We start from the raw sequence: 27,288 nt of genomic DNA, 5'->3' as shown, positions 1-27,288 counted from the left end.
CAAGGGCTTGCCCTGCAGCCTAAAATCCTGTGTGCCGGCGAAATTCTTTTCTATGAAATTGTGAGGTGGCCGATGCCTCTATCGTTGTGCACCAGGTGATCATTTCAGGAAGGGTGGTGTCGGTGTGCGGTTGACCGAAATTTCTTGGAAACAGCAACCTAAAGGCAAACAGGTATGCAACTGCTTATCTAGAAAATCAAGAAAGCTCTGAAATACAGGAAGGCTCTCTCTCTTTCAGTCAATTTAAAGTAGGGATGCACCGAATCCAGTATTTGGTTCGGGATTTGGCCTTTTTCAGCTGTATTCTGATTCGGCCGAATTGAATCTGAATTTGCATATGCAAATTAGGGCCAGGGGAAATTGCGTGACCTTTTGTCACAAAACAAGGAAGTAAAAAATGTTTTCCCCTTCCCACCCCTAATTTGCATATGAAAATTCAGATTCAGCCGAACCTTTCGCGAAGGTTTAGGGGGTAATCCAAAATAGTGGATTCAGTGCTTCCCTAATTTAAAGCAAATAATTGAAATGTTGTGATTTCCCTCTCTCTCTGTATTAATAAAACAGTACTTTGTACTTAATGCTAAGTAAGGTGCATGAGTTCATACTGGTTCATAGTGGCAAAGCTATCCTTTTGGGTATTTTTAAATTGTTTTTTTTTTTTTAGCAGCGTTTTGTTATAGAGATCCCAATTATGGAAAGAATCCAGAAAACCCCACATCCCAGATGCCTATACCTGTATATTCTAACTAGACTGGACAGGTAAAAGCTAAATACTACTTGGTTGATATGGGGTACAAGACCAAGACAAATTAATATACCCACTTAATTCTAGATATTAGTATGTTATTATTATTATAACTACACTAAGCCAGAAAGACTAAACATTGCATTGGGTCCAATCAGCTTACTTAAACAAGGTACTTTACCATATTATACAGCACATTCCCCAAGTACAAGCTATTTTTTAAATTTGAGTTTTAATTTAAGTTTGTAAACTCACACATTTCGGTTTTTATGCCTATAAACTCAACAAAAAAAAATTCACAAATGTATGCGATCTTTTTTTACATTTAGGTTTATTTCATAAATAAGCAAACATTTGATTTTTTTTTTAAATTGTGAATTTAGTCAAGTAGAAAAAACCTCACAAATTAGATTTTTGATAAATAAGCCCAAAATGGTACAGGTATGGGATCAGTTATCAGGAAACCCATTATCCAGAAAGTTCCAAATTACGAGAAGTCGGTCTCCCATAGACTCCATTTTTTACAAAAAGTATTGCCTTTATAATAAAGCTCAAAATCCATATAATAGCTTTTATTTCCAAACATGCAAATACATTGGGAACACTGCACATTCTATTCCAATTTAAAACATTTATAGTATTTTTTGATAACTGCTGCACATCTGCTGCTGCACACTCTCCAATCCCATTTTCAGAGAGAAATGCAATATAACCAGCATGTTTAACATTTGCTGCCTCCCTTCCTTAAATAAGGGCCGTAATTGATACTGTACCTGTTCAGTTGAAGAACTACCAGGGGTGTGATCACACCAGGGCCCGCTGCCCCTTGGGCCCCGCCAGAGCTTTAGGTGCGCACAAATCTGGGAAGAAACCTGCATCTGGAGGGGCAGGGGGCCTGGCTGCATGTCTTGCATCTGGGTCCCGTCAATCATAGTTACTGCACCTGTTTTTTTCACAATGAATTGACCTCACTGTTTGAACTACACACCGCTATTATTTTGAACAAGCCTCAATTAATGATTCCATTACACAGAATCAGCAGCATCCATGTCATGACTGTTGGGTCTGTTGGTTCTCTATTACTCTACACCTACTAGTAAATTGTTTGCCATGTAGAGATATCATTTCTACCAAAACAGTGATTGACCAGGTTAGTGATGTTGGACTCCTTTATACTGTATATGCACTAGGGTTCATTTAGAGTGATTGATTTTTGATAGACTTTGGTCTTTTTCAACCCATTGTAACCTGCACTGCACACTCAAGGTGAGGCTTTATGAGGGACCTATACAGAGGATATATATACAGAAAATATGTTTCCATTGCTCAAGCCACATATACTGTTCCAGGCCAATATTCCTTAACCAATAATACTCTGTGTGGTACTTTAAACATTTTGTACTCTTGCTTGCATCACATCCACTACCACCCCAATGTCTTTGCTTCTGCTCACCTCCTTATAGAACCCCAAGTTTTGGGGAACTCAAAAGAAATTAAAATGGAGATTAGCAAGGATGAAAGGTAGTTAATTCCATTTGTTGTAAAACTCATGTCACAACTGATTTCTGCATACCCGTGATTGTAATACAAGCTTTACATTGCAAGGTTGTAGCTCACAAATATATCCCAGGGCAATTTTTTAAGAATCTTTTAGAACCACAGAATGTTGTGCCATGACAACATTCCGTGGTTATTCATCTTGTTTAATAACTTTCAATAGGACTGATGCTAGCCATTAAAATGATATGTTGCTGCATTCAGGTTCTATTCTACACTGTAAGATTTGTCCCACATTACTGTATATGAGCCACCAATTTGCTTAAAGGAGAAGGAAAGTCATCCTGCACTTGGGGGTGCCAAATGTTAGACAACTGAAACCCCAGGCGTGCGAAGTAGAATGAAAAGCTGAACTCTAACTAAAAACTCGGCTATTTCGTTCAACTGTGCATGCTTTTGCCCTGGGAAATTTGAAGCAAGTAGAAGCCGGAAGATGATCGTGCCGTGGTGCTCACTGTTATAACCCTGGGCCAGTGCAGTTTTCTGCTGATAGGAGCACCAGCTCGGGGTTTTAGGTAAGTCAATACAATCACTTGGATGTGCCTAACATTTGCCACCCCCAAGTGCAGGGTGCCTTTCCTTCTCTTTTAAAGGAGAAGGAAAGGTTAAAACTAAGTAAGCCTTATCAGAAAGGTCCATCTAAATATACCAGTAAACCCCCAAAGTAATGTTGCTCTGTGTCCCCTGTCAAAAGAAATACTGCATTTCTTTCCTTCTATTGTGTACACATGGGCTTCTGTATCAGACTTCCTGCCTTCAGCTTAAACCTCATTGCCCTGGGCAAGAGCATGCTCAGTTTGCTCCTCTCCCTCACCCCTCCCTTCTCTACTGTAATCTGAGCCCAGAGCAGGGAGAGACTCAGGCAGGAAGTGATGTCACACCATGTTAATACTGCAGCTCCTATTCTAAACAAACAGAGTTTCTAGAGCTTTTTACTTAGGTATGGTAAAGCATTCTACAGAATAAATATAGAATTCTAGCTTGTACTATTGCAGCTAATCTATTGGCAATAAAATGCCTCTGTAGCTTTCCTTCTCCTTTAAAGGGATAAGCACATAAATTGATCTAATGGTTTATATGTTTACTTCAAACTGCAAATTAATACACAAATACTGTTTTAAGGCAGCTGGTCCAAAAAGAAAACCAGGGATGTGGATTTCTCTTTAAAATGTATGTTTAAAAAAATAAATAAAGTATTGCTTTTATGTAACTACAAGAAGTGAAGTAGTTCAATTAAAAATCTGCCTTGTGTTTCCTTGGTGCATAGAGCCACCTTGACGACTGTAATGCTCTTCTGTGCATCAACACCAAACTGATTGCTGAACACTTCTGCTTTGCTGAAAGCCTTTTTATTATTTTGAGAAGTCTGATCTAAAATACATGTGTATTTGCTAAAGACATTACAACATACAAAGATTACTGCAACTTTGTTCTTATTGCATATACAGTACAAGGTATTTTATACAGTAAAATAAAGATGAAAATGTTAAGACATACAAAACTGCAGCCCCTTCTTCTGCCTGAGAGAATTTTTTTTACTGTTTGTATATAATAGAAACAAAAAGAACACAAATATGAATTGCCTTATTAATTTAAATTTATAGCTTTATTTAAAGTTTCATTTTCCATATCAGTAAGAATTTAAAATAAAAATGCTCAGGGAAAATGGTTATGCGAGTACAATTCAGTCTATCTAATACCATGCTACTCTCCAGTCTGAACTAAAATGCTACATAACCACAGGTGGTCCACATACAATCAGACAAAGAAAATATTTATTGTTCAATACTGTCTCCATCCCTGCCTAAAGAAAGGAATGGAAGGGGGGGCAGTTACTTTATGCTGTACCCTTCTTGGTTTCACTGACACACGCTGTTCTCTGAGGGTAAGCTAATAAGAATTAAATGCTTTCAAAGAGTTGTCCACAGGCACAAAGAAAACATTATCATGATTAAAATTTCAGAACCCGCTCTAAAGAACAAAACACCACCACAACAACAAAAAATATAACTAGTAATGTTATTATGACCTATAGCTTGCATACAGAGATTTCATCAAGAAAAATAAAGCACAGGAATCTAATAATACAGCCCTAAATAAAGCATCCATTATACGGAGAGAATGTTTACAAAAGGTTGAGTCAACAAAGGTTGACTCCAGGTTTACAAAAAAATTTAGATTTTTGCATCTCTTTTATAAAATTAAAAAGGCAAAATAATTCTACAGTGCGCCAATTTTCATTTTAAGGCAAAGTCATTTTTTGGTCTTTATTTGTGCATTAAAACATATATGTTTAAAATCCCACAAATTAGCAAATTTCAGGCATGACCCTTTGGTTCTCCAATCATAAAACTTTTTTTCAGGTCTTTAGTTGAACTAAAAGTCACTGAACCCCCTCCAGATTTCAGGCTTTTGGTAGTTCTAGTTTAACACCACCAGGAGGTTACTTTTGCCTTTTATAACAGAATACAGAATATGTTAGAATAAACAACAGATACCAGGGAACATGATCACTAGTACAACAGACTCGGCAATTAAAGCATTTTTATATTTTGTGTTTCTGATCTTTCTCCTATGCCAATGGTTTCTTTGAAATCCATTATCTTACATAATATGACACCCAACATTAAGTGGATAGTATAACAAGAATCCCGTTTGCACCACATATAGAACCCAGAGCAGCTAATCAGTACCTAAAATGTGCTATGTACCCAACTAGTTGCTCTGGGTTAAAAAAGACAGGGGGTATTGTATTAAACATCACAATGATTTCACCCAAAGTATTCAGAATTACCATTATAGCAATAGAGACTACTTTATTTGTAAGAGTTTTCCTCATTTAGCATCCAGAAATGTCCTTTGTTTTATTCTTTCTTTGGAACCGTTTGTCCAAAGGATCAAAGCCTCTCTCTCTGGAACCAAATAGAGCCCATTCGGGAGTTTTTGCAACATAGTCCAAAGCAGTAAATGTTCTGGAACCCTTGCTCTCGCCGAATGCCTGAATAAGCTCCTGAAACCTTTCATAGTCAATCCAAGTGCACCATTCGCCATTAATCTTGAACTACAAGGAAGAAAAATATAAAATGAGCACAAATCATATGAACTTATTTGGCAAGTAATTAAGCTTTATTTGTTTATTTATTTTTTTGCATGTATAAAAGATACCATACTTTCCCCTACTAAAAACCCCAACACCAAACTGCATTATATCCTGGAAAAAATGGGAGGGCAGTGTGAAATATTGAGAAAATTGAGTGGGAGTTGAGACTGGGTGCTTGATGGTGCTGGGGATAAGCACTAATTATCGGACTATTGGTGCGAGCCATTTGGGCGGTAGGCAATTAAAGCTCACTGATGATGCATGTTAACATTACATTCCTGCAGGCCAAGTAGTATTTGCACCCCAGGCAATAACCCGCATGGCACTACTCCTTTTCCTTGCGCCCTGGTGGGCCCCCTCTTTTCCAGTACCCCCCTCGCCACTCACTACTGCTGCCCCAAGATAAGCCAGAAACAGAAATTCTCCATGCACTCTTGTATGCTCCTCACTGCTTCTATAATAGGTCATTCTACACCCCAGTATGTGCAGTTAACAGCCAATCACAGTCCTGGAAGTAGGGGTAAGAGACTAGGTATGTAGGGTTCTTAGCCCCCACCATTGCACACTACACCATTCCTTCTCCCCGTAGCTCAGCTAAACACAATATCAATATCAAAATGAAACCATATATGAAGAATTCAACATATATACTGTATTGCCTGAAATTTGGCAAACAATAAATTTAAAACACAGACTCAGAAATTTTCTACATAGCACATAAAAGCTCCTAACATGAGAGCAGTAATTGGTATTCTTCCAGACTCTCTGGACAAGCAAAGGGTTTACATCTAATTCAGAAATGCCAAAATTAATTTCAATTTGAAAATGGAGTAAGGATTGATTCTCTGATAAATTCAGGCTCAACACAAGAAGAGCATTGTGGCCAAAGATATGATCGACAATGTGCTTACTTTGCTACAACATAAATACCAAAGGTCTCTAATAAAACACATTGATACCTGCTTCCAAATGTTAAGAAGGGTTGGCAGCATCTTGGCTCTTTCCATTAGAACCATTGTGCGAAGCATGCCAGAAATAATGGAACAGAATCTCATCAGCAGAGTGGCTGTGACTTTCACATTGAAAAGGTGAAATTCCTTTGCTGGAAGACATACTCCTCCTTAAATCTAAATCACATTAGCCAGGAGAACAACCTTTAGTTCCTACAATAGCCTTACAAACAATATATAAAAAAGTAAAAAAAGTAGAAAAAGAATATATTGTTGCATATGACTACTGATAAAATCACCATGAAAACGAAAACATGCTTAAGTCTGTACAGAGGACAGAAGTAAAAGTAACATTTCACGTATGTGTGTATATTAATTTATAAACACACATACTATCAAAAGGCCAAACTAATAAACTCTGTATGGATCATACAGTTTACAACAATTAGTTATTCATAGGTACTGGAAAAAGAATTCTGTTCTAAATGTAGAAAAGCTTCTAATCGAGTGAACAGTAAAATCCTCTGCCATGGAAGGTTGTACTGGGTTGTTTACCTTTAAGTTAACTTTTAGTATATTATACAATGGCTTATTTTAAGAATTATTTGCATTTTTCTACCGATTCCTTCCAGTTTTTAAATGGGGTTCACTGACCCCCATCTAAAAAACAAATTCTCCATAAGGCTACACACTGATTGATATTGCTACTTTTTTTTATTATTCATCTTTCTATTTAGGACCTCTCCTATTCATATTCCAGTATCTTATTCAAATGAAGGCATGGTTGCTCAGTTAATTTGAACCCTAGCAACCATATGGCTGACATTGCAAAATGGAGAGCTGCTGAATAAAAAGCTAAATAATGCAAACACCACATATAATAAAAATGAAAAGCAATTGCAAATTATCTCAGAATATTGCATTCAACATCATACTAAAAGTTAATTTAATGGCGAACCGCCCATTTAATAGGGATAATGAGAGTTATAGCCCAATTTCAGTGAAGGCATAACAAATTCAGTAATGAAATACACATGGCTTAGAAACAGCAGAAAAACCCCATAAGCTTGCTCATAGTGTATAGAGAAAGATACCAGTAATGGTGCCAGCACAGGTATACCTAAACTTGTACTATGCCTAATTCAGCAAGAACATATAATGAATTAGGGGCATCTATGCTTAGTAGTGCTTGCTATACAAAAACTTATTATATCTGGCTAAAGAAGAATTATATTAAACAGATGTTTAAAAATTCGCAGGTGTTCTATCTAGGAAAGTGAAAGCTGGTAGGATGAGCAATCCCTGTCATGAACATTAGCAAGTAATTCAAACATATAAAAAATGGATTAGAAGAAACTCGTTTTAATGAAAAAGAAAGCTTGGGACCATGTCGATCTCAGTTTCATGACTATTGATGAACATGCACAAATCTTCTGCTAATTCTCTCATTTAATAAAGAACATTCAAAATAGTGCAATGTTTAACAGATTTTTATTATAAAAAGTTATTTTGATGCTTCAGAATCAAAAGTGCGGATATTAAAATTCATGTTAGAGGAAGTGTAGTATATATTTTCTTATATACAGAATATAAATATATTTGAATATAAACTTAACAACAGAACTTAATCGGAAGAAATAAGTATGTGTAGGTCCCTATCCAGCTGCCACACAAGTGAGTGACACTAGACCCACTCAATGAAGAACTTTAAGGACCAGTAACAGCAAACAACTTAAGTTTTTTAAAGAAATTACAGTATAATGTACTGTTGAGCTGCACTGGTAAAACTAGTGGGTTTGCTTCAGAACCACAGCTATAGTTTATATAAACAAGCTGCTGTGTAGTCATGGGGGCAGCCATTCAAGCACACCATACAAAGTAGATATCAGATAAGTTCCAAAGAATCCCATTGTATGGTAAATAGCTTATCTGTTATCTGCCGTGTATCCTGTGTCTTTTCTCCCTGTGCTTGCTTTTATAAATACCTTTGGTATGGTTTGGGACTCACCATAAACAGCATGGGACCTCTTTTAGCAAATGGCCATCAAGTTAAGAATGTATGCCTTGTACAGCAACCAAACAGTGGTGACAGAAATTGAAACAGCTGTTTAATTATACACACTTTTTCTCTAGAGGAGAAATTAAGAATTTCTCTAGCTATTTTTTTTTCCTTCTAGCAGCCCTTTCAAATATTAAAATAGCTACAAACAAAGTAAAGAAGCTGCGAGTTATTGATATTCAATTGGATTCAATTGGAAATAAACATTTTAACAAAAAGAGAGTCAAAGGACGCTCATATAAAGCAGATAAATAAAGCAGAGTAGCCCATCTACACAGTTTTTTTGGGTCAGAGTAGGTACACAATCCTGTCTTTTTCAGAACCTAATTAAAGAGTATATATTTATCTAGTCCAGCCAGCCATTTTACAGCCATATGTAATGCATTAGCAAATTAATTCAATAATGATGTAACCAATTAAAGTTCTCTTTAATATCTTTAGCTTTGGAGCCGTCAAACTAAAAATTCCCACTGGTAGAATAATCTCAATTTACCAGACGCAGCCTTTTTAAAAATGGCGAGCAAGTAAAAACATAAAATATTTACTAGTAAACGTTCACATAAAAGAAACCCACTAACTAGGAAAAGAGAAGAAGTGCCCCTGAGAAAATTCAAGTGTGCTGTATTCAAAGTAGGATCATGGAAAAAGACATAAAAATAAACAAACTCAAACCTATAAATCTCAGATGTATTTTCTGAATGAATGTCCACTTATTAACACAAATCACATCTACATTATGATCCATGGTCGTAAAAATACAGGTGCACACAGTGGTGGAGGGGGGCAGGTTCTGAAGGTGGATTGCAGCAGGGGCGCCCTGAGACAGCAACTCCAGTGGGCCCTGGGCGACCCTGCAGCTGCTGCCACCTGAGGCAGCAGCCCAGATGCCGTCTCCCTCCCTCTCCATGCCTAAAAATCAGCGTCAGAGCGAGTCAAAGGGGGGCAGCTTTGCTAGTGCATTGAGCACAAAGGCGAAACCTGGAAAATCAGCTCTTAAAGTTACAAGAGGCAACTTTTTCCCTCCCCCTGTAACTGCCTGCTTGCTACCGCTTGAGGCAAGTCTCTCACCTTGCTTCATGACAGGAGCGGCCCTGCCTGGGCCCCCAGTATGACCCTGCTATCATCCTATGACACAATCTTCTTTATATATGCACTTACCCTTGGCATTGGGTAAATAGAAATCAGCAGCGGAAATTCAGAATACTACATACATGTGATGAGTTCAAGATGATCCAACAATAACTACTGAACAGAACCTCCCCATCTACATTCTTCCCTGGATTCTAATGGCAAATAATTACACAGAACTGTATTAACAAGTTACAATATAGCCTTGAGGGGAGCCATAGAATAGAGTTGTATGGCCCAAATTTACATAGGCGTTAACAAATACGCTATATGGAAAATAGTTTTTTAGTACTTGAGCAAAAAACATATACAGTTATGCATTTGCAGGCACTTCACAGATAGAACTTTTTAATGTTCATTTTATGATGTTACTGACCCTTTAAGAGTTAAACTAACATTACATTTTCATCAACTTTTTTTTTTTTTTTTTAAATGGCATTGAATGCGGCAGCCTTCAAAAAAGTATACAAACTGTACATCTAGAAAGTTTATTAGTATACATAATACAAATTTCTTATAACCTACCTTTTTATGAGCAATGAGCATGCAATTGGAATGTTCATGTTCACATGCAACCTCATAATCAGGAAGGAGGTCTACTAACTCTTCAACAAAACGAATCACCTCTTCATGCCATGGAACATTTGCCATTGTTAGATTACTGGCAGAGCTCTCCCCACAGTAGGTAACCCCCTGTTGTCAAAAGACCAGAGGAATGTAAAAGACAGATTATTTGGTGCAACCAAAAAGTAACAATCGTAATGTTTATTTAAAAAAGGTAAGGTTGATAATTGAAAAAAAAAAACAAAAAAAAAAAAAACACAATTAGCTGCCCTTGGAGGGCCTCCGGGAGGAGAATTAATGTTACTGTTTTAGGAAGGCTCTGGCCAGTTAGACTTTTTTAGAATTAGAGGAATAGGTGTGGTAGGATTGTAAATGAGATACCAGAAAGTATACCATTTTTTTACATCTATCTTAATATTGGCCTTCCATGCAACTTATAATTTTGCCATAAGGTATTTGCACAATGCTTTTACATTGCCTACCTGATTCCCTGTGTTTGTCTATGAGAGTGCTGCCATTAGAAACTTTAATGGACAGGCTGAGATGGGACAGTCAGGTTAGCAAAACAGTTAGTTTTAGGAATTTCCACTAACAATTACTTACAAAAACAGACCTCTCAGCAAGAAACAACCACCATGACCTATAGGTAATGTACATTCATATTTTAAAAAGTCGTTTTTTAGTGTCTGTATAACTTTAAGCAAAAAAGTTCTAGACTAAATATTATAGGTCTTCATGACGACTTTTGGAGCTCTAAATGTTGAAGACCTTTAATTCATGGCATTTTCAAAAAGATGACTTACAGTATGTAGACAATATTTTTCCCTGGTAATGTAAGGTTCCCAGATCTTGAAAGTAAAATCCCGTTTTAAAAAAATAAAAAAGTGCTTCAGCCAAATCCTTTTGTCAAGCACATCCCCTTACTAAATTTATGCATATTGACCATTAACAGAGTGTAATATAAAGTGAGTTTCAAGCTTGACATGCGTTTAACCATAAGTTGGGCTCTAGAAGTCTAGAATTCTACTTAATCCATTTCTGAAATGGAATCCAGAAATGTACAAGAATATCTTGGATGACTGGGATTAAAATGAGACTCTGCAACTTTTTTCAACCTTTACAGACATGCAAAGGTTATAACAGGATATATTCTACTATGAGTGAATAGTGAACATTAAGTTATAAAAATGCAATCGATCAAAGTGACAGAGCCATATCCATACCTGGTGCTCACTGAAATCTCATCAAGCAACAGTTTACACATTCGATAAAATGTGCTAGCTATATTATGTCACTCAGATTTACAACACATTTGTCTCAGAATTTAATAGCAGGGTTTCTCCGATAAATATTATGCTTGGCAGAACATCTCATCAAGCACATTTTCAATATCCAATTATCTTGCTTATACATCTAAAATAGGGTGCTGGGTTTGAATTTATTTTTCATGTGTGAACAGGAATAAGCTTGCTAAGGGGTTGCAGTGCTGAGAACACTGTATAAAATGGAAGCACGCATGAATGAGACTATCCATTAGCTCCTGCAAAAGACTACAAATGTCCCCTGTCCAGAAACATTAGCATTGCCTAGGGCAAGGATCCCCAACCTTTTGAACCCAAGAGCAACATTCAGAAGTAAAAGGAGTTGGGGAGCAACACTAGCATGAAATATGTTCTTGGGTGCCAAATAAGGACTGTGATTGGCCATTTAGTAGCCCCTATGTGGATTGTCAACCTACATTGAGGCTCTGTTTGGCAGTTCACCTGGTTTTTATACAACCAAAATTTGCCTTCAAGCCTGGAATGCAAAAACAAGCAGCTCCTTGATATAGCATTAAATAAAAGGCAAAAATCAAAAGTCATTTATTTACATAAATGCAAATGATCAGTTCTAGAACTTTTTTTTTTTTTTAAACTTTGTAGAGTTAATTTCAATGAAACCATGTATTATAGTATTTAGCCCATGAAGTGTGTGTATACAATTGGTGAACTCCACAATTTATTTACATTAAATAGCGATGAGTGGAGAAGCCATTTCTTGTTCCTGATTAGATTGATAGGTATTCAAATTTAATGAACATTGCATTATTGTAGTTTTTGATACAACAAAATTGGTGCTTGTAAGACACCTATTTATGTTGCCAAGTGGGTGTCAGAAAGAGGAAATAGGCTATAAATTGCAATCTCTCAAGCACTTTCATGTACAAATAACATTAAATTTCTATATTGCTGCTCGGTTTGCGTTTTCATGTCATTTTCATATATTATACTTTTTGAATTAAGGGTCTCATTTCTATGTATTGTATTTTTCATATTTTAGTATCATATTCACAATACGAATTTCTCAGCAATATTCTCTTTTCAAGAAACCAAACTCACTCAACGTGCAATGGCCAAGCACTGACAGAAGATAGCTTACCTTCACCTCAATGAAATCTGGCAGTCCAAGAGCAACCAAGTCTGCATAAGCTTTCAGCTCATCCACATTCCAAGCTTTTACTAGGGTCAGTCTGTATACAGTCCTCTGTTGCTAAAGTAGGAATTAAAATATTAATATGAACACATCTAACACTTAACATATTCATTAGACTACGGAGCAGGACACTGAGGAAACACAGATGTGTCCAAATGTTAAATAGAAGAGATGACAAACACAAGTTGTGTGTATATTTTAAGGAGAACAGGTTTAGAATGAAAATTAAATATTAATATAAACAAGGGGGGGGGGACTACCCCTGTAGGATAGGGAGGTGTTCTGAGACAATCAACATTCTGAAAGGCTAGGATGCTAATCAAAAATTAGAAAACAGACTTCCTTGATACGATAGTTAGAAAAAGGGCTGACCGTACAGTGATGAAAATTTAAGATAAATTATAACCATTTGTTCAATGTAAAACATGTGAATGCATGTATAAATTGGTTCTGCTTTATCATTAGCCTTCCTTCAAGGGCAGACTTGTTTGTTTTGCAAGGACACAACATCCCCAAAGTACGATTAGAAGGAAAAATGGCAACATCAGCTTGCCTGTCTCTAATGACAAGCTACATCAAATTGCCGTTGTCAAAAGAGATTCAGATCTTGCCTATGGCATTCAGTCCTGGATGTCAACTTAAAGACAAACTTTATGCTGCCCTTCGATCAATTAGTACAAAATGTCACTCCACCGAAATAACATTTTCAGAAAGCAACGGAGTGGATTATTTCGATAGCAGGTGGCATTATACAGCATTCAGCAGAAGGTAGTTTAGCTGGCAGTGATCATTAACATCTACACATTTTCAAAACTAAATCACAACCAAATAAGGATGCAACAGCATGAAGGTAATTACAGTATTATTTTTACATGAAAATTATTTTAGCAAATATTTGACAAACTCAGGAGAAAAGAAATAATTCTCTACCAAAAAGGTGAGTCACTTTACACAATGGAAACTTACTGTATGTAAAGCATGTTGTCACACTGGAATCCTTACCAATATTTTAGAAGAGAGAAGATCTTGGACCACACAATATTTTGTGGTTTAAAAAAAAAAAAAAAAAAAAAAAAAAAAACCACATTCTAGTACAGAGTACAGTTTTGGCTTCTGCAACAATGTGAATTCCAAATGATAATTTATCAGAAAATCAACCCTTCTGGGTCATTGTAAATGGTTTGGTTTCACTTGTGTGCTTAAATTACTTTCTTTATGTGACACAGTAGAGCAGGGATATTTGGCATGTAGCTCAACAAGTGTTGATAAATTGAGAAACAGAAAAATTATGATCTCGGTTACAAAAGTAATATCTTTACCAGTAAGTACATGCTACAAAACGGTCAAATTCCACTTTGGGTAGGAGAGATGGCAGAAACAATTAAGCTTTACTACCTCAATCAGCCAAAAAGTACACTAAACAATATTTAATTTAGGATATCATAAAATCACAATATAATGTACCATATCCTGTTTTTTTAATAGCTGAACAGCCACAAAAGGCGAAGTTAGCATTTAAACTTAAACAGCGTATGTACGGTACTTTGTTTTTAACAGGCAAGCAACAGCTAAATGATTTCTAAAGGTTTGTTTGCCAGCAGGGAGACATGTATGGTGCAATGTGCTAGACTGGTTGGACGGTTTTCCATTTCCCAACTAAACATTTGAAAGTCAGCAGCCGGGTGAGATTACAGGTGGGTTTAAGAGCTTAGTAGCTGTCAGAAAAAAGGAAAACTGCTGGAGGCAATGTGTAGCCAATCAATTTCTTCACACAAAAACTAAAAAAAATATTGGGCAGGTTTATGCTACTGATAAGAATGCATGAATGGCTTCTTAGGCTAGAGTGAAAATATTTAAACATAACACCTTTAAAGACAAAGGTTTCACATATAGAGTAGTACTACTGCAATGCTACTAAAGCACATTTTATACATCATGACGATGTATGTCCTGATGGCGGTGTAAGTAGAATACTGAAATTTTTAAGAGTGTGCCATAGGGATAATCTTCTCTTATAAATAATGCAGTTTATGATGCTAAAAAATCACTTCATATTTGTGTTGGATTAGCTCAAATACACTGGGTCTAAATAAACATAATGCAATAACATTGAACTGTACTTATTAGCTATTAACTTAACTGTGCATTATATATGAACTAAATACAATATTAAAGAAAACGTCTATGCTAAATGAAATATGCAGAAAGACTTTTTGAGTTGTGCTATTTTTTCAAAGTAACTAATTCTAACACAGGCATTGTTTCATCTATATCAGTGTTAATTGTGCTTTGATCATATATTCTCTTATAATGTCCCCTCACACTAATGCCTCTCTCAATTACTATCATAAAACATACAACTTAAACAATACTTTTTACTTTTAGAGTGCTTTTGAAGTTTTTCTCTTTTTTTAATTTTACATTTTAAAAGATATTCAAATTGCTCAGCAGCCAAATACTTGGACCACATGAGCTCTTTCCAGGTCAACAGTTATCAAGTTACTTCAATATACAGGTACAGTAGTTTCTCTGTGCCTTGGAATTTTACTGTAGTACTAGCTGCTGTAGGGAAGAGATGCTTCCCCTGCCCAGCACGGTTTTCTACTACTTTGTAATTTTCTATTGTGTCCAGTCAGCAATCTGACAAATATAAGAGACTCATTTTCGGGTAATAAGTGTTTTTATGAGATCACTTCTAACTCCACCCCAGCAGTTAGAGGGTTATGGTCCCAATTAACATGCAATACTACCCACCACTAGACCAGAATAAGTAAAAATTAAAGTAGAATCCTGACCTGGGTAGTGGGTATGAACAATTGTTGGGAGCCAGGGTTATAACGTAGCAATCACCTCATTTAAAAGACTGGATTTTCTGATTTGGAAATTCAGACAGGCAGTTTTCACCCAGACAGGCCTCTTGAAAACTGGGCTGTCCGGATGAAAACGGGACAGGTGACAAAAAGTGTAATTAAAAAGAAATTGGATCCTAGGAAGGACAATCCTTTGTTTTTTATAGTCAATAAAGTTAATTATTGCTGTAGAGACCCCAGATCTGATCGTACGAATCATCGTACGACCGGACTTCCCCATCTGCCGACCTGCCACTAACCATTCCGATTAAATAAAGTAGAAAACAACAGATCAGCCGATGTTCTGCCCCTTACAGCAATCGTACAAAACTTAAGTCCGGCAAAAGCTAGTGACAGTCTCCCACTGAAAATCGTAAGATCGGCAATACATGCAGAGATATTATCGGCAGCCGACAGAAATCATTTAACTTGTCCGAATGACCAAACGACCGACCTCCACCGGATGAAAAATGTCGGGACTCTCCACTCGGTCTGAAAATCGTACAAATCCTAGCTTAAGGTTTAGAGATGCTTGCTCAGGCAATTTCCCCTGTATTTGGGACAACTAAGGTGGTCCTTTGCGAGTCCTAGGTGAAAAGCTCTTTTGTAAAAGCTATCAGTAATTTGATCTGGTCCATTGTTTGCCTAGTAGGTGGAAGTGTTTAGAATTATAAAAGGGAGCCCTGAGCAGGTGTGTGCTCTCTCTTCCTGGAACCCACCTTGCAGGTAGGTGGGTACAGGACTAGTTCTGAGCCGGTAACAGGCCCTGGTTAAGGGCAGTTATATTTAGTGACAGGAGTTTGTATTATAGCTGCTTTAGGAGCGAAAGTTGGAGCCAGAAAGCTGCTAACTAGCTCTACTAATATTAACAAGGAGGGTAGTTGGTGTTAGTACCCTTGTGGTGACAGGGACATGAGTGGGTGAGCACAGGAGCAGGGAAAATGCCAAAAAACAAGATACCCGTGTGATCCCTAGTGCTGGGAAAAGATTCACCAAAACAGGCTGTATTATATTCACTAAGATGGACTGAACTGCATTTATCTCAAAGTGTGAGGGTTTTCATTGAGTGAGCTGAATGTATGTGTTAAAAAAACAACTGTGATACTGCTAAACTGCCTATTTGTTCAATAAAGTAGTTAATCTGGTTGAAGCTAGACTACAATTTATTTCAAGATGGCTTATCTGGTGCCGTGGTAACAGACCGGGACCGGTAACCAATTGAGGAGTGCAGAGCTGTCGGCACAAAAAGAGAGCTAGGCGGTGATGTGTGTTGACCTCAATGGTGCAAATATCGCACTCAGGAATAGGAATTGAAATTGTTGGTGCCAGGAAGAAAAGAGCCCCAGGCATCACAGCAGCTATCTTGGAAGTTAGCGCACAGTTAGAGAGTCGAGAGGACATGTGCCTGGAGAGTTATGCCATATTCCGTGCAATGGATAAATGGCCAACAGCGATCAAACCTGTGGCATGCCTCTCCCCTAATGACAGCCAACAGTAGCTGCTGCTACATGCAGACCGTCACCTTTGCCGAGAAGGTAACCATAGAGGGAAAGCACAAAATGGTTCTGGTGTGCAAACAATGTGATGCAGAAACGTATTATGCCCTAATTAAGTAATCACCCAAAGGCTTTATTAACCATTATACATAATTCAGAGAAATAGACAAGCTTAAAAAAAAATATATATATTTTCCAAACAAAAGGGGAAGAAAAAAAGATTAGCTGTGCTTTCTCAATAACCTTAGCCAATGTCATGCAAGGAATTCTCCTTCAGTGAACCAGTGGCATAAGACTCTTGGGAAAACAATTATAGTGTAACAAAGCCTGCACACATGTTACATATTCCCACAATGCACACAAAGCAGAATTCTTTTAGATGGTATACAATACATCCTTTTGCAGTTCATGCTTTTCATGGCAAGCACGGTTCTTTTTATAGGTAGAAATAAAAGATCATATGTTTCTGTTATATAAACTACTGGGTTTGAAGCTTTATGAAAGTACATTAGGAGAATATAAAAAAAAATGGATTTAAAACATCCAACATAGTTAATGCATTTATAAATCCTGGAACAGTTGTTATGGGCAGTACATGAGTCACTTATTTTACCATAGAAACCTCGTAACATTTGTAAAGGTTTGCTCATGAAATAATCACCCTATGCTGGCAGAGTGGGTAGGAGGAAGACATTTCTGACGTGGGATATAAAGGTAGCTTGTAAATGCAGTACTAGCGGAGTGTGACTATTTTCTGTAATATATATATATTTATAGATTTAAAGCTGTGCTGAGGAGCCTTCAAAATTACAGTATAATTTATTTTATCAAGACGTGATACACTTGTTACAGTGTGGTACTTTGCTCAATATATTTTATTTAGGCAGCTTTTACAAATTAAAGGGGACCTATCATATTCAAACTATTTCCCCCACTAAAGATGCAGGCGAACAGTGCCCACCCTTGTTATAACCTTGTTATATTAGCAATATTGGGAGGGAGCTCCTGGTGTAGGTAGCCATGTTGCAGCAAAAGCATTTTTATAATGAACCTTTGGCCCAGCTTGACAATTGCAATTGCCATGCAAGGTCATTTTCATGAAGATGCTTTCACTTAAAAAGTCTAGGCTGATGCCTTAGAGGACAAACATCTCCTTTTTGTATAAATCCAGGTCACTTGTTCAGTCCAAGTCTAAAGCAAAAGGAATACTTTAAAGCTTAGAATTATCGATAAAACTTCCTAACATATGTTCAAATGAACCAGTCTTGCAAATTAGCGGTATAAAATTCTAATTTTTCTTGATAAATGTAGAATAGAAACAAATTAATGGTATTTTCAGAACTGTTCCATGTCTCTGAAAAGTAAAGCTTACAAAAAAAAAAATAATATTGATCCTAACAACTTAGTGTTGCCACTTCTGGGCAGGGCTATGGCGTGGCGAACAGAGATTGGCTGATCGCCATGTCAATCAAGGGAGATCCGGCCTGGTTTTCCTTTTTGGAAAACTGAGCAGACTGTCTTGATCCCGGCAGCACTTCTGAAACCGGGCTGTCCGGGTCAAATCCGGATAGGTGGCAATCGTACAGCAAATGCTTATAAAAAATAATTATTGGCATTGATTCTATTCCTCTAGGCTTATGCACAATGTCCAGGAAATGTTTTACAGATCATTAACACAAAATACAAGTTTATGTTGTTCTAGGCAGATTGATTTATTCTTTTGACATAGAAGTGCTATGAGAACCTGTAAAACCTGCTAAACTGCAACCCTAGCACTTGCTGGAAAAGCAGAGCTTCTCTATACAATGCATGTGAAAGCAGATTTACTCCGGATTTGAGGACAGGTTTAATACAGTGATTTTCAACCCTTTTCACCAGCAAATTTAAAACGGAATAGAACACCACCAAAGCTATAAATGGTATTATTTTTCCATAAAAACAGAGGCTAATGCAATATCAACATTTTGGGGAAATACTGTTCTAGCTTACAAAACTGCCTTTAGTCACATTTATAAACTTCAAATAATAATTATAAAACACTTGTGAAAATTCTTTTGCGATGAATTCACTACCACAACTCTATATATTTTTTTGTATACGGCCCGAAATCCACTCTGTGTGGCGACATGCAAGTGGAAGCAGCTTAGATGAATGGTACAGGGCCACAGAGTAGATCAGATTCTCTCAGCCTTCAAAAATACATAGGCTGAGAGCTGCTGAACATGGCCTGAAGAAAGCTTAAGCTGTAGCCTTTGCGAATAGCAATTTGGAACAGCAATTTGTTTTACCAGTTTCTTCTAAGCTGGCTCCACATAAAGGAAGATAAATAAAAATAAAGTGTATTTATTTTCTTTTTTAGTGGAAAAAATCAAATCAAAGCTATTTTGTAATTATAAGAACAGGAAAAATGATGTTCGGAAAAGGGCTTCTATTGTAAAAGGGTGTAAATATGCCCTTATGCATAAATCCTATGGATCAGCACTAGGGAATCTAAACTATCCATTCCAGAAGTCCCAATTCTCTTTTATAGGATTTAAAATAATAAAGCAATTAATTAGAAAATTATTGTAGCCCTTTAAATATTAGTTTTACAGGAATTAATTGGTCTTGGGTAAAATGTATGAAGCATTTTAAGCTTTTTCTTTACCTGTTGTACTAGTCTGATCTTACTCTTAGTAGCTGTCTAATGTCTGATGTCTTGATTATTGGGCTGACACTGGTGTGTTTCTACAGGACCAATTAGAGTTTATGTTCAAGTGCCAGACCAGAGAGAAACACAGAATGCAATCCATATGGAGAGGCATAATCAGTTCTCACTCCCAGACTCCAAAAACATACAGGAATGATAATTGGCTCCTATTAAAATTTACCATAAATGTATATTTGCATGATTGTGTGCATTTAAGTGACAGGGACTTAGACAGCTTTCATCTATCTAGTGCAGATAAAATAATAAAGGCAAGCCATCCTTTAGTTGCTATGCGTTACTTTTCTAAGGCTAATTATCCCAGTGTTTGTAAGTGAACCTTGACTAAACAAATGGTAGCTTCATAAAATGTTTGAACATTGTATGTTTCCCCCATGTTAATGTAGGGATGTTATAATTTAGACACCCTTACATAATATTGGCAGGCAAATTCTCAGTATTATAGATGCCTAAATGGGTCCTAATGGGGACCCATTACCTGTAGTTCTCACAATGTACTGTAGATGGCACTGTGCTATGCATGCAGTCTGGGTCCATTGCTTTAGCCCATAACCAGCAGGCAGGAAGGGAATGGGTAGTGGAACCTAGGCGCTTCAGCCCTAGTAAAGTGGATAGCTATACCCTTTCATAGATCACTCTAGGAGCAATAGGTTATATAGTTGAGCACCTCAAGGCCCCGATGAGGAGAGTCAGAGGGCTTAAGATCCCGGGTACTAATAATCTAGAAGTAGGAACTAAGTGCATAGACTTAGGGATGGTATATTGTTATCATTTATGCTATATGTCCAATGTACTCCATTGTGGATTGTGTTGTAAATAAACTCAGTTCCTAGTTGAGCATAAAAGAACCACTGTTCTTGTGCATAAGCACTTTGTTACAGTTGCACTACACCCTGCCTCCACACCATTGCGCAGGCTTACACCTGAGAAAAAGGACTCATCCATGACACAAATATATTTGAAAGTAAGCTCATAATAGAGACGGTGCCACTCAATTTATTATAGCGCTACTTTAATATAAACTTTCTCTGTGTACTTGGGTTTTAGGAACATAGTATTCTGTATATGTACATTAGTATTTCTGCAAAACTTAATCCACTGAAAGGAACAGACAAAATAGAAGTTTACCAGAAGATAACCCTTTATGTGCATGTCTTCTGAAAGAGACATAAGAGGCAAGAAGCTGTGCATATAATGCATGGTGGAGGTAGCATATTTTCTAATTTAAAGAACAGGTATGGAAATGGTTATCTGGGGTTTTCCAGATAAGCTATGAAGGTCTTAATTACAGAAAAATGCATTAAGTCTACTAGTAAATCATATAAACATTAAATAAGCCCAATAGACTTTTTACTTCTAATAAGGATTAAGTACAAGGTACTGCTTTATTATTACAGAGAAAAGGGAAATGTTTAAAAATATGGATTATTTAGATAAAATGGAGTCTATGGGAGGCTGGCTTCCTTAACGTGGAGCTTTTTGGATTAGGGGTTTCAGAGAACAGATCCCATACCTGTATGTTAATTCTTTCATAGAATGGATGAAAACCTCATTTTAAGATATAAGGCTAGGGTCACCCGGGGGTCAAAATCATTTAGCTGAAATACGCTGGCTGATTTCAGCCCTAACGCGGGCAGTAACCTCCTCACTCTTCCGCATTCACGAGTGTTGAATGGGAAGCGACGCAAACAGACTCAGCAGATTTCAGAATCGCGACTCTCCGCCTTTTGAGACAAAATCGGTTTGCACTAATTCTGATTCAACACTGAATCCAGAAGAGAAAGAAGGCTACTGCCCATAGTAGGGCTGCAATCAGCCAGAGTATTCCAGCTGACTTTGACCCCTGTGTGGCCCTAGCATTAGGGAATCAGTAGTTTCTGCAGTAGTTTATTTTGAAAAGATGAGATCTTAGTTCAAGTGCTTAGTATGTTCAGAGCTCCTCAACCTCAAATAAACAAAACCTACCTACAAAGAAACGTTATCCTTATTTAAGCAGCAGCCCTTTAACAGCACATAATCAGGGGGTTCTCAGTCGACACTTTGTTTCATCAGCACCTCTAAGGTTGGTGGCAGACGGGGAGATTAGTTGCCCAGCAACAAATCTCCTCTACTGCGGGCAACTAATCTCCACAAAAATGCCTCCCCACGGGCAAGAATAGAAATGCCGTCGGGATTGCTGCTTTTTTCTTCACACAAAATGGCAACTGTTGTTTTTTGACTGGGTGAAATGGTTGAGAACCATTAATGATTCAACTCCAGATATTATTTCCCATTTAACTAATGCCTCCATAAGACAGTGCATGCCTTATCACAGCACTAATTAACATATATACAAGTTCTATACTGTATTTGCAGTACTTTCTGTAATTCATCTTGCCCATGTTTCTAGGTCCCTAAAGATAATCTAAGTTGAATTGGATCTTATTTCAAAAGAAATGCAACAGATAAATGTATAATTTAAAATAATTTACTGGATAATGCCACTTTAGTATTTAGCCGCCAAAGTACAACAGAGTTATATGAATGATTTTAGCAGTCTCAGAAATAAAAGAGTTTTGATTACTTTGTTGTTTTACCAGCATGGCTTTGTATATAAATGTTTTGCTTAAGTCTTAAATGGCAATATAACATTTTGATTTACATCCAAACCAGATGCAGCTGAGACACTTACCTTTGGGAACCAAAATAGGCTCACAGTATTGAGCCCAAATTTTGAGCAGTTCACAAAATCCCTACATAGGTCTTGCAAGACTGTCACTGAAATTACACAGTAATGGACAGACAAGCTTAACACCTGAGCCAAATCGAAATGCCAAATGAGACATGAACAATACACTTATGTAAGCTGTTTTAAATAGCCAGCAACATTAAGTTAAAGTAAATTGGTATGACATTCTTGTATTAACAGATAACTCAAAAATAAATGACCACTAGGAGTGGCTGAAGGTTATTAGATGCAGTGACACTGTCATCTACTATACATGCTATGGACTTGCAGTGTAAACTGTCAAACATTTAATATAGGCAGTGCGATTAGTGGTTTCAAAGACATTCAATAAAATCTCTTAATTAGGAATAACACAAGAAGATCAATCTCCAAGAGGAACAAGAACTTGTGTTTACCAGTCAGTGAGGTCATGATGCTAAAATGTTAGTACAGATATGAGACCAGTTATCCGGAAACCTGTTATCCAGAAAGCTCCGAATTACAGAAAGCCCATCTCTCAGACTAAAATCAAATAATCCAATTTAAAAAAAGAAAGATTTCCTTTTTCTCTGTAATAATAAAACAGTAACTTGTACTTGATACAAACTAAGATATAAATTATTACGGGAATAAAAGCAAGCCTACAGAGTTTATTTAAAGTTTACATGATTTTTTAGTAGACAAGGTATGAAGATCCAAATTATGGAAACATTCGTTGTCTGGAAAACCCCAGGTCCCAAGCATTCTGGATAACAGGTCCTATACCTGTACAAAGATAACATTTTTCATCACTAATAGTTAGCCTAGTGGGTCTTACAATTAAAGTAACTAAAGCTTAAATAAAGAAGTAGGCAGACATTTTGTAAATTAGGTTTTGGGCTTCTATACCAGCCGTTTAGCAGTGAAGATCTGTGCCTCCAAAAATGCTTTTCTGCTGATTCCCTGCACATGCTCTGAGCTGCGGTCACTGACTGAGCTTAGGGACTGGATACTGAATATATATCATATAAATTTCACAATATAAGGCAGAGGCAAATGTTCTGCTTGATGTGCCTACCATGCAAAACACTGAAGACAATTTTACAATTGTCTGTATGTTTATGGAGCATGGAAACCAGAACACTTAAAAGAAACTCAAGACATTAAAAGAATATAGAGACACCTTGAAGACAACAATCATGCCAAAAATCAGTTTCTGCAAACCACTATACAAGAACTAAATTTTTTTTTAAACAATTGAGGTAAAAGTTTGCAACTAGGGTTATAATATTCATCACCTACAACTTTCTCTTAATACCCACTGGCTGCTTAATAGCACAGCACCATATGCTGCACTTTTGATACATCAGCTGGTATAGTAAAAATCTGTGTAAATTATGCTAGACATGCCTAAATCTATGCCAATTCTTGCACAACACTAGACTTTGCATTATTCATTTTAGTCAATGGGGTACATGATCATAAATTTAATCCTTGCTGCAAAACACAATTATTGTTAATGCGGGTTTTTGAATGCTGCCTCTACTATTTTGTTTGTTTCCATCAGTGGTGTTAAAAGAAATGTAAAAAAAAAAAAAAAAGTGTGAACCTTTTTCAGTTTTTCATCTTGTAAATACATTTTTTTGGCTACGCATAAAAATTATTCATCACTGTAAACAAGCGTGACTTTGCATAGTGTATCAAAGCATTAAGTGTCCATATCCGAGTGTCTATTTACCAAATGGTGTAAAAAAATCAAATATGATCATCCAAAATTTTTCCCCTTTGACTTAATTATAAATACACTGGTTACATTACACTGCTTTTTTGTAACTTAGATTTTTTAGAATAGTTTTATACAAAAATCTAGAATCATGATCACAACATTGTACACTTTTTTGGCACCCCAAGAACATTTTTCATGCTAGAATTGCTCCCCAACTTTTTTTTACTTCTGAATGTTGCTCATGTGTTCAAAAGGATGGGGATCCCCGGTCTAAGGGTAGCTATGCTGTAGTGGAAATGTTGTTCGCAATGTTGAGAGAACTGATCACGAAGAGACTTATGGGGGAATGTAATAAAAGTCGGTAACGGAAAAAATATTTGCAATGCAAAAAGTTATGCCTCTGCGCAAACAATCTTTTTAAATTTATATTTCATACTTTTGTATTGTTTAATACACACTTTCTCCAACTCTGCAAAACCAGTGGCTGCAGCAAAATAATCCTCCAAATAGAATCACAGTTTCTGTTTAAATCTGGCTCCATGATCTTTGTCCCTGCAGCTGGATTTGGAAACAGTAAAGAGCAAAAAAAAATATAATCCAATACAAATCTCTACACAGTCACCGACTGCCAGGGCCGGAACTAGGGGTAGGCAGAAGAGGCAGCTGCCTAGGGCGCAAAGATTGGTGGGTGCTGGGCAGCTACCTCTTCTGCCTACCCCTAGACGAAACCCACCTGGAACTCTGTTTGCAATATGTGCTGCATGGTGTTCCGGTGCACGGGTTAGGAGTTACTGCGCAGCGTCTTTACTGAGCATGCGCGAGTGACGGGGGGAAAGGAGGGGGGTGAGCAGGCTGGCTGGGCTGCCTAGGGCGCCCGGCCCGCCTCTACCAACTGCTCTAAAGGGAAACCAACAAAGCTGCTCGAGTTCAGCATGGCTGGGAAGTAAGGCGGGGCTCCCCCTGCTGTTCAGAAGTATGATTGGTTTTCTGCAGAGCAGGGACTGTCTGACAATTCCTATAGACAGCAGTAAATGAAGGGAGAATTTCGCTGCATATTTTTCTTGTTTTTTATGTTTCTTATAAAAACAGTAGACATTTTTTAATTGGAGTATCAGTAGCTTGTACTTGATACAAACGAAGATATAAATTCTTACAGGAAGAAAAACAAGCCTACCGAGTTTATGTAATGTTTACATGATTTTTTAGTAGACTTAAGGTATGAAGATCCAAATTATGGAAAGATCCGTTATCTGGAAAACCCCAGGTCCCAAGCAAAGCCTTTACATGCCCTTTAAGAAAGGCGGTAAGGCAGTAAGGCGATTAAGAAGGAAAAGTGGAAGGAGATCAGTTCCTATTTTTTAACAGCTTAGAGAATTCAAGCATTGTGGAACAAAAAAAAATCACACAGAAAGTTAAAAGGATTGGCACAGAGAACACCAATGAAATACGGTTACTGAAAAAACAACATCATTGTATTAATCTTCTTATTCTGCATAGTATTTATCATATTGATTTTTATGGTTTATTGTGAAAACCAAATAAAATATTTCAAATCAGAAAAAACAACGACTAGGTTTGCGCATAACAGGTGGTAAGATTAAATCATTCATAGGAAAAAGCAGCAGGGATGAAAGGCAAGTTTGACATTGAGATTTTTTATTACATGACAGTATTAATACTGAAGAAGGCATTAGCCTCATGCAATATGTTAGTCTAAATTCAAATACAGTTGCAAAAGCTTTAGAACATATACACTTTAATTCATCAATCTTCATAACTGATGGTAGGGATGGGGGCGATTTTTTACTAGATAGATAATATCTTAATTTTGGATTATAAACTGTGAATATAAAGCTAGAAGAAAATTTTGCTTACAGGCTTAAAAATGGTCACCATAATAAATAACCATGCTTAAGACTAAAAACTGCTTTGTTGTACATGTTGTATGCTCAAGAAATCACACATAGCTTTAAACATTGTCCGATCACAAATAATTGTAAACGCCAGGCAAAGAAGACTTAAAATGAAAGGATTCTGCTGCAAAATTCGCAAATTTCATTGAAATTAGTTTTTTTTAATTTAATAATAGGGTTAATTTGACGTTTACTTGTGCAGTTAATCCCCTATCCATAATCAACAGTATCAATCAAACTTTCAACTGCTCGAACTCAGCTGGTTTCATACCATTCAAGAGGTCTGCAACTAATAAAAAGCACACATGCAAGGACGGTGAAGGACAGCAAGAATTGTTTTTCATTCAGCATCTACAGATCTGTTGGCATGGTTATATTTCATTCAACCAAGCTTCGAGCAGTTAAATGCAACAAATGGAATTGGCTGATTCATAACTCAGAGCTGGGTCGTGTACAGAGAGCAACAGTGCAAAAAATATAGATGTCAGATTCATCGGCATACTCCATCCACAATAATAAAAATGTGACATGTGCATTAAAAAAATGGAGAGATAAAAAATGAAATTATGTGGGTAAATGATTCTTATCATATGCCTATGAAACATTAAAAAGCAAACACAAACTTTGCTCCCAAGGGCTTAAAGCTAATGCCGACATGCCTAATGTTTACAGAGATAAAAGTCCTCCTGAAGGTCACAAGAGCCTGCTGCCCAACAAATTATATAATAATTGCTTTATATATAATAAAGGATGGAAGCATTGTTACTGTCAAAATACACATTTTAAATGCAACAGATTGAGTGTGAACAATGCCATAACAGTTACTGAAACATTTTTAAAACATTTTCTCCCCACTCCCCAGTTTTTACTGCACATTACTGGAAATAAAATGTATTTCAGACCACACTTGTCATTTTTATATACTGGCAACTGAATAAAAAAGGCCAATAATTTGCTCGTCAATATGGGATTTCCCTGAATAGTCTACTTTTGTGTTTGCCCACATTTCACCTATTTAAGAGACCTAATGTCAGCGGTTTATTAACACACGTTTCATTGAGAACAGAGCTTAAAGACCTTCTGACATACGGTACTTAAATATGAAAAAGAAAACCGCTTTTAACAGCTATGTATTACACCTATAAATGGTATTCTACTAGTTCAATTAAATGTATTATCTCCTAGTAAAAACCATAGTCATTACCAAAGCAGCGGGGGCTTTAATTAGTAACTTGGTAGACTGCTTTAATAAAGCTAGATGAACGTGCATTTCTTTTAACAAATGTTTTCTCTCCGCTAATTACATGTACTCTCCTCTCTGTTTTTTGAAGTTATT

At 36.8% G+C, this 27,288-nt stretch overlaps 1 protein-coding gene across 1 annotated transcript in view; it reads right to left on the bottom strand.

The window, feature by feature from the left end:
• Positions 1-3,889: 3,889 nt before the first annotated feature.
• Positions 3,890-27,288, bottom strand: part of tyw1.S (tRNA-yW synthesizing protein 1 homolog S homeolog) — a 69,145-nt gene continuing 45,746 nt past the window's right edge. Inside the window, 3 exon segments of the mRNA NM_001096496.1 lie at positions 3,890-5,363; positions 10,065-10,232; positions 12,522-12,632. Of these exon segments, the coding sequence (NP_001089965.1) occupies positions 5,142-5,363; positions 10,065-10,232; positions 12,522-12,632 (501 nt within the window). The 3' untranslated portion in view covers positions 3,890-5,141.

This window comes from Xenopus laevis, chromosome 2S (assembly GCF_017654675.1).
Source record: "Xenopus laevis strain J_2021 chromosome 2S, Xenopus_laevis_v10.1, whole genome shotgun sequence".
NCBI lineage: Eukaryota > Metazoa > Chordata > Amphibia > Anura > Pipidae > Xenopus > Xenopus laevis.
The sequence above is the reverse complement of the archived record's forward strand: the minus strand, read 5'-3'. Positions and strand labels throughout refer to the sequence as shown.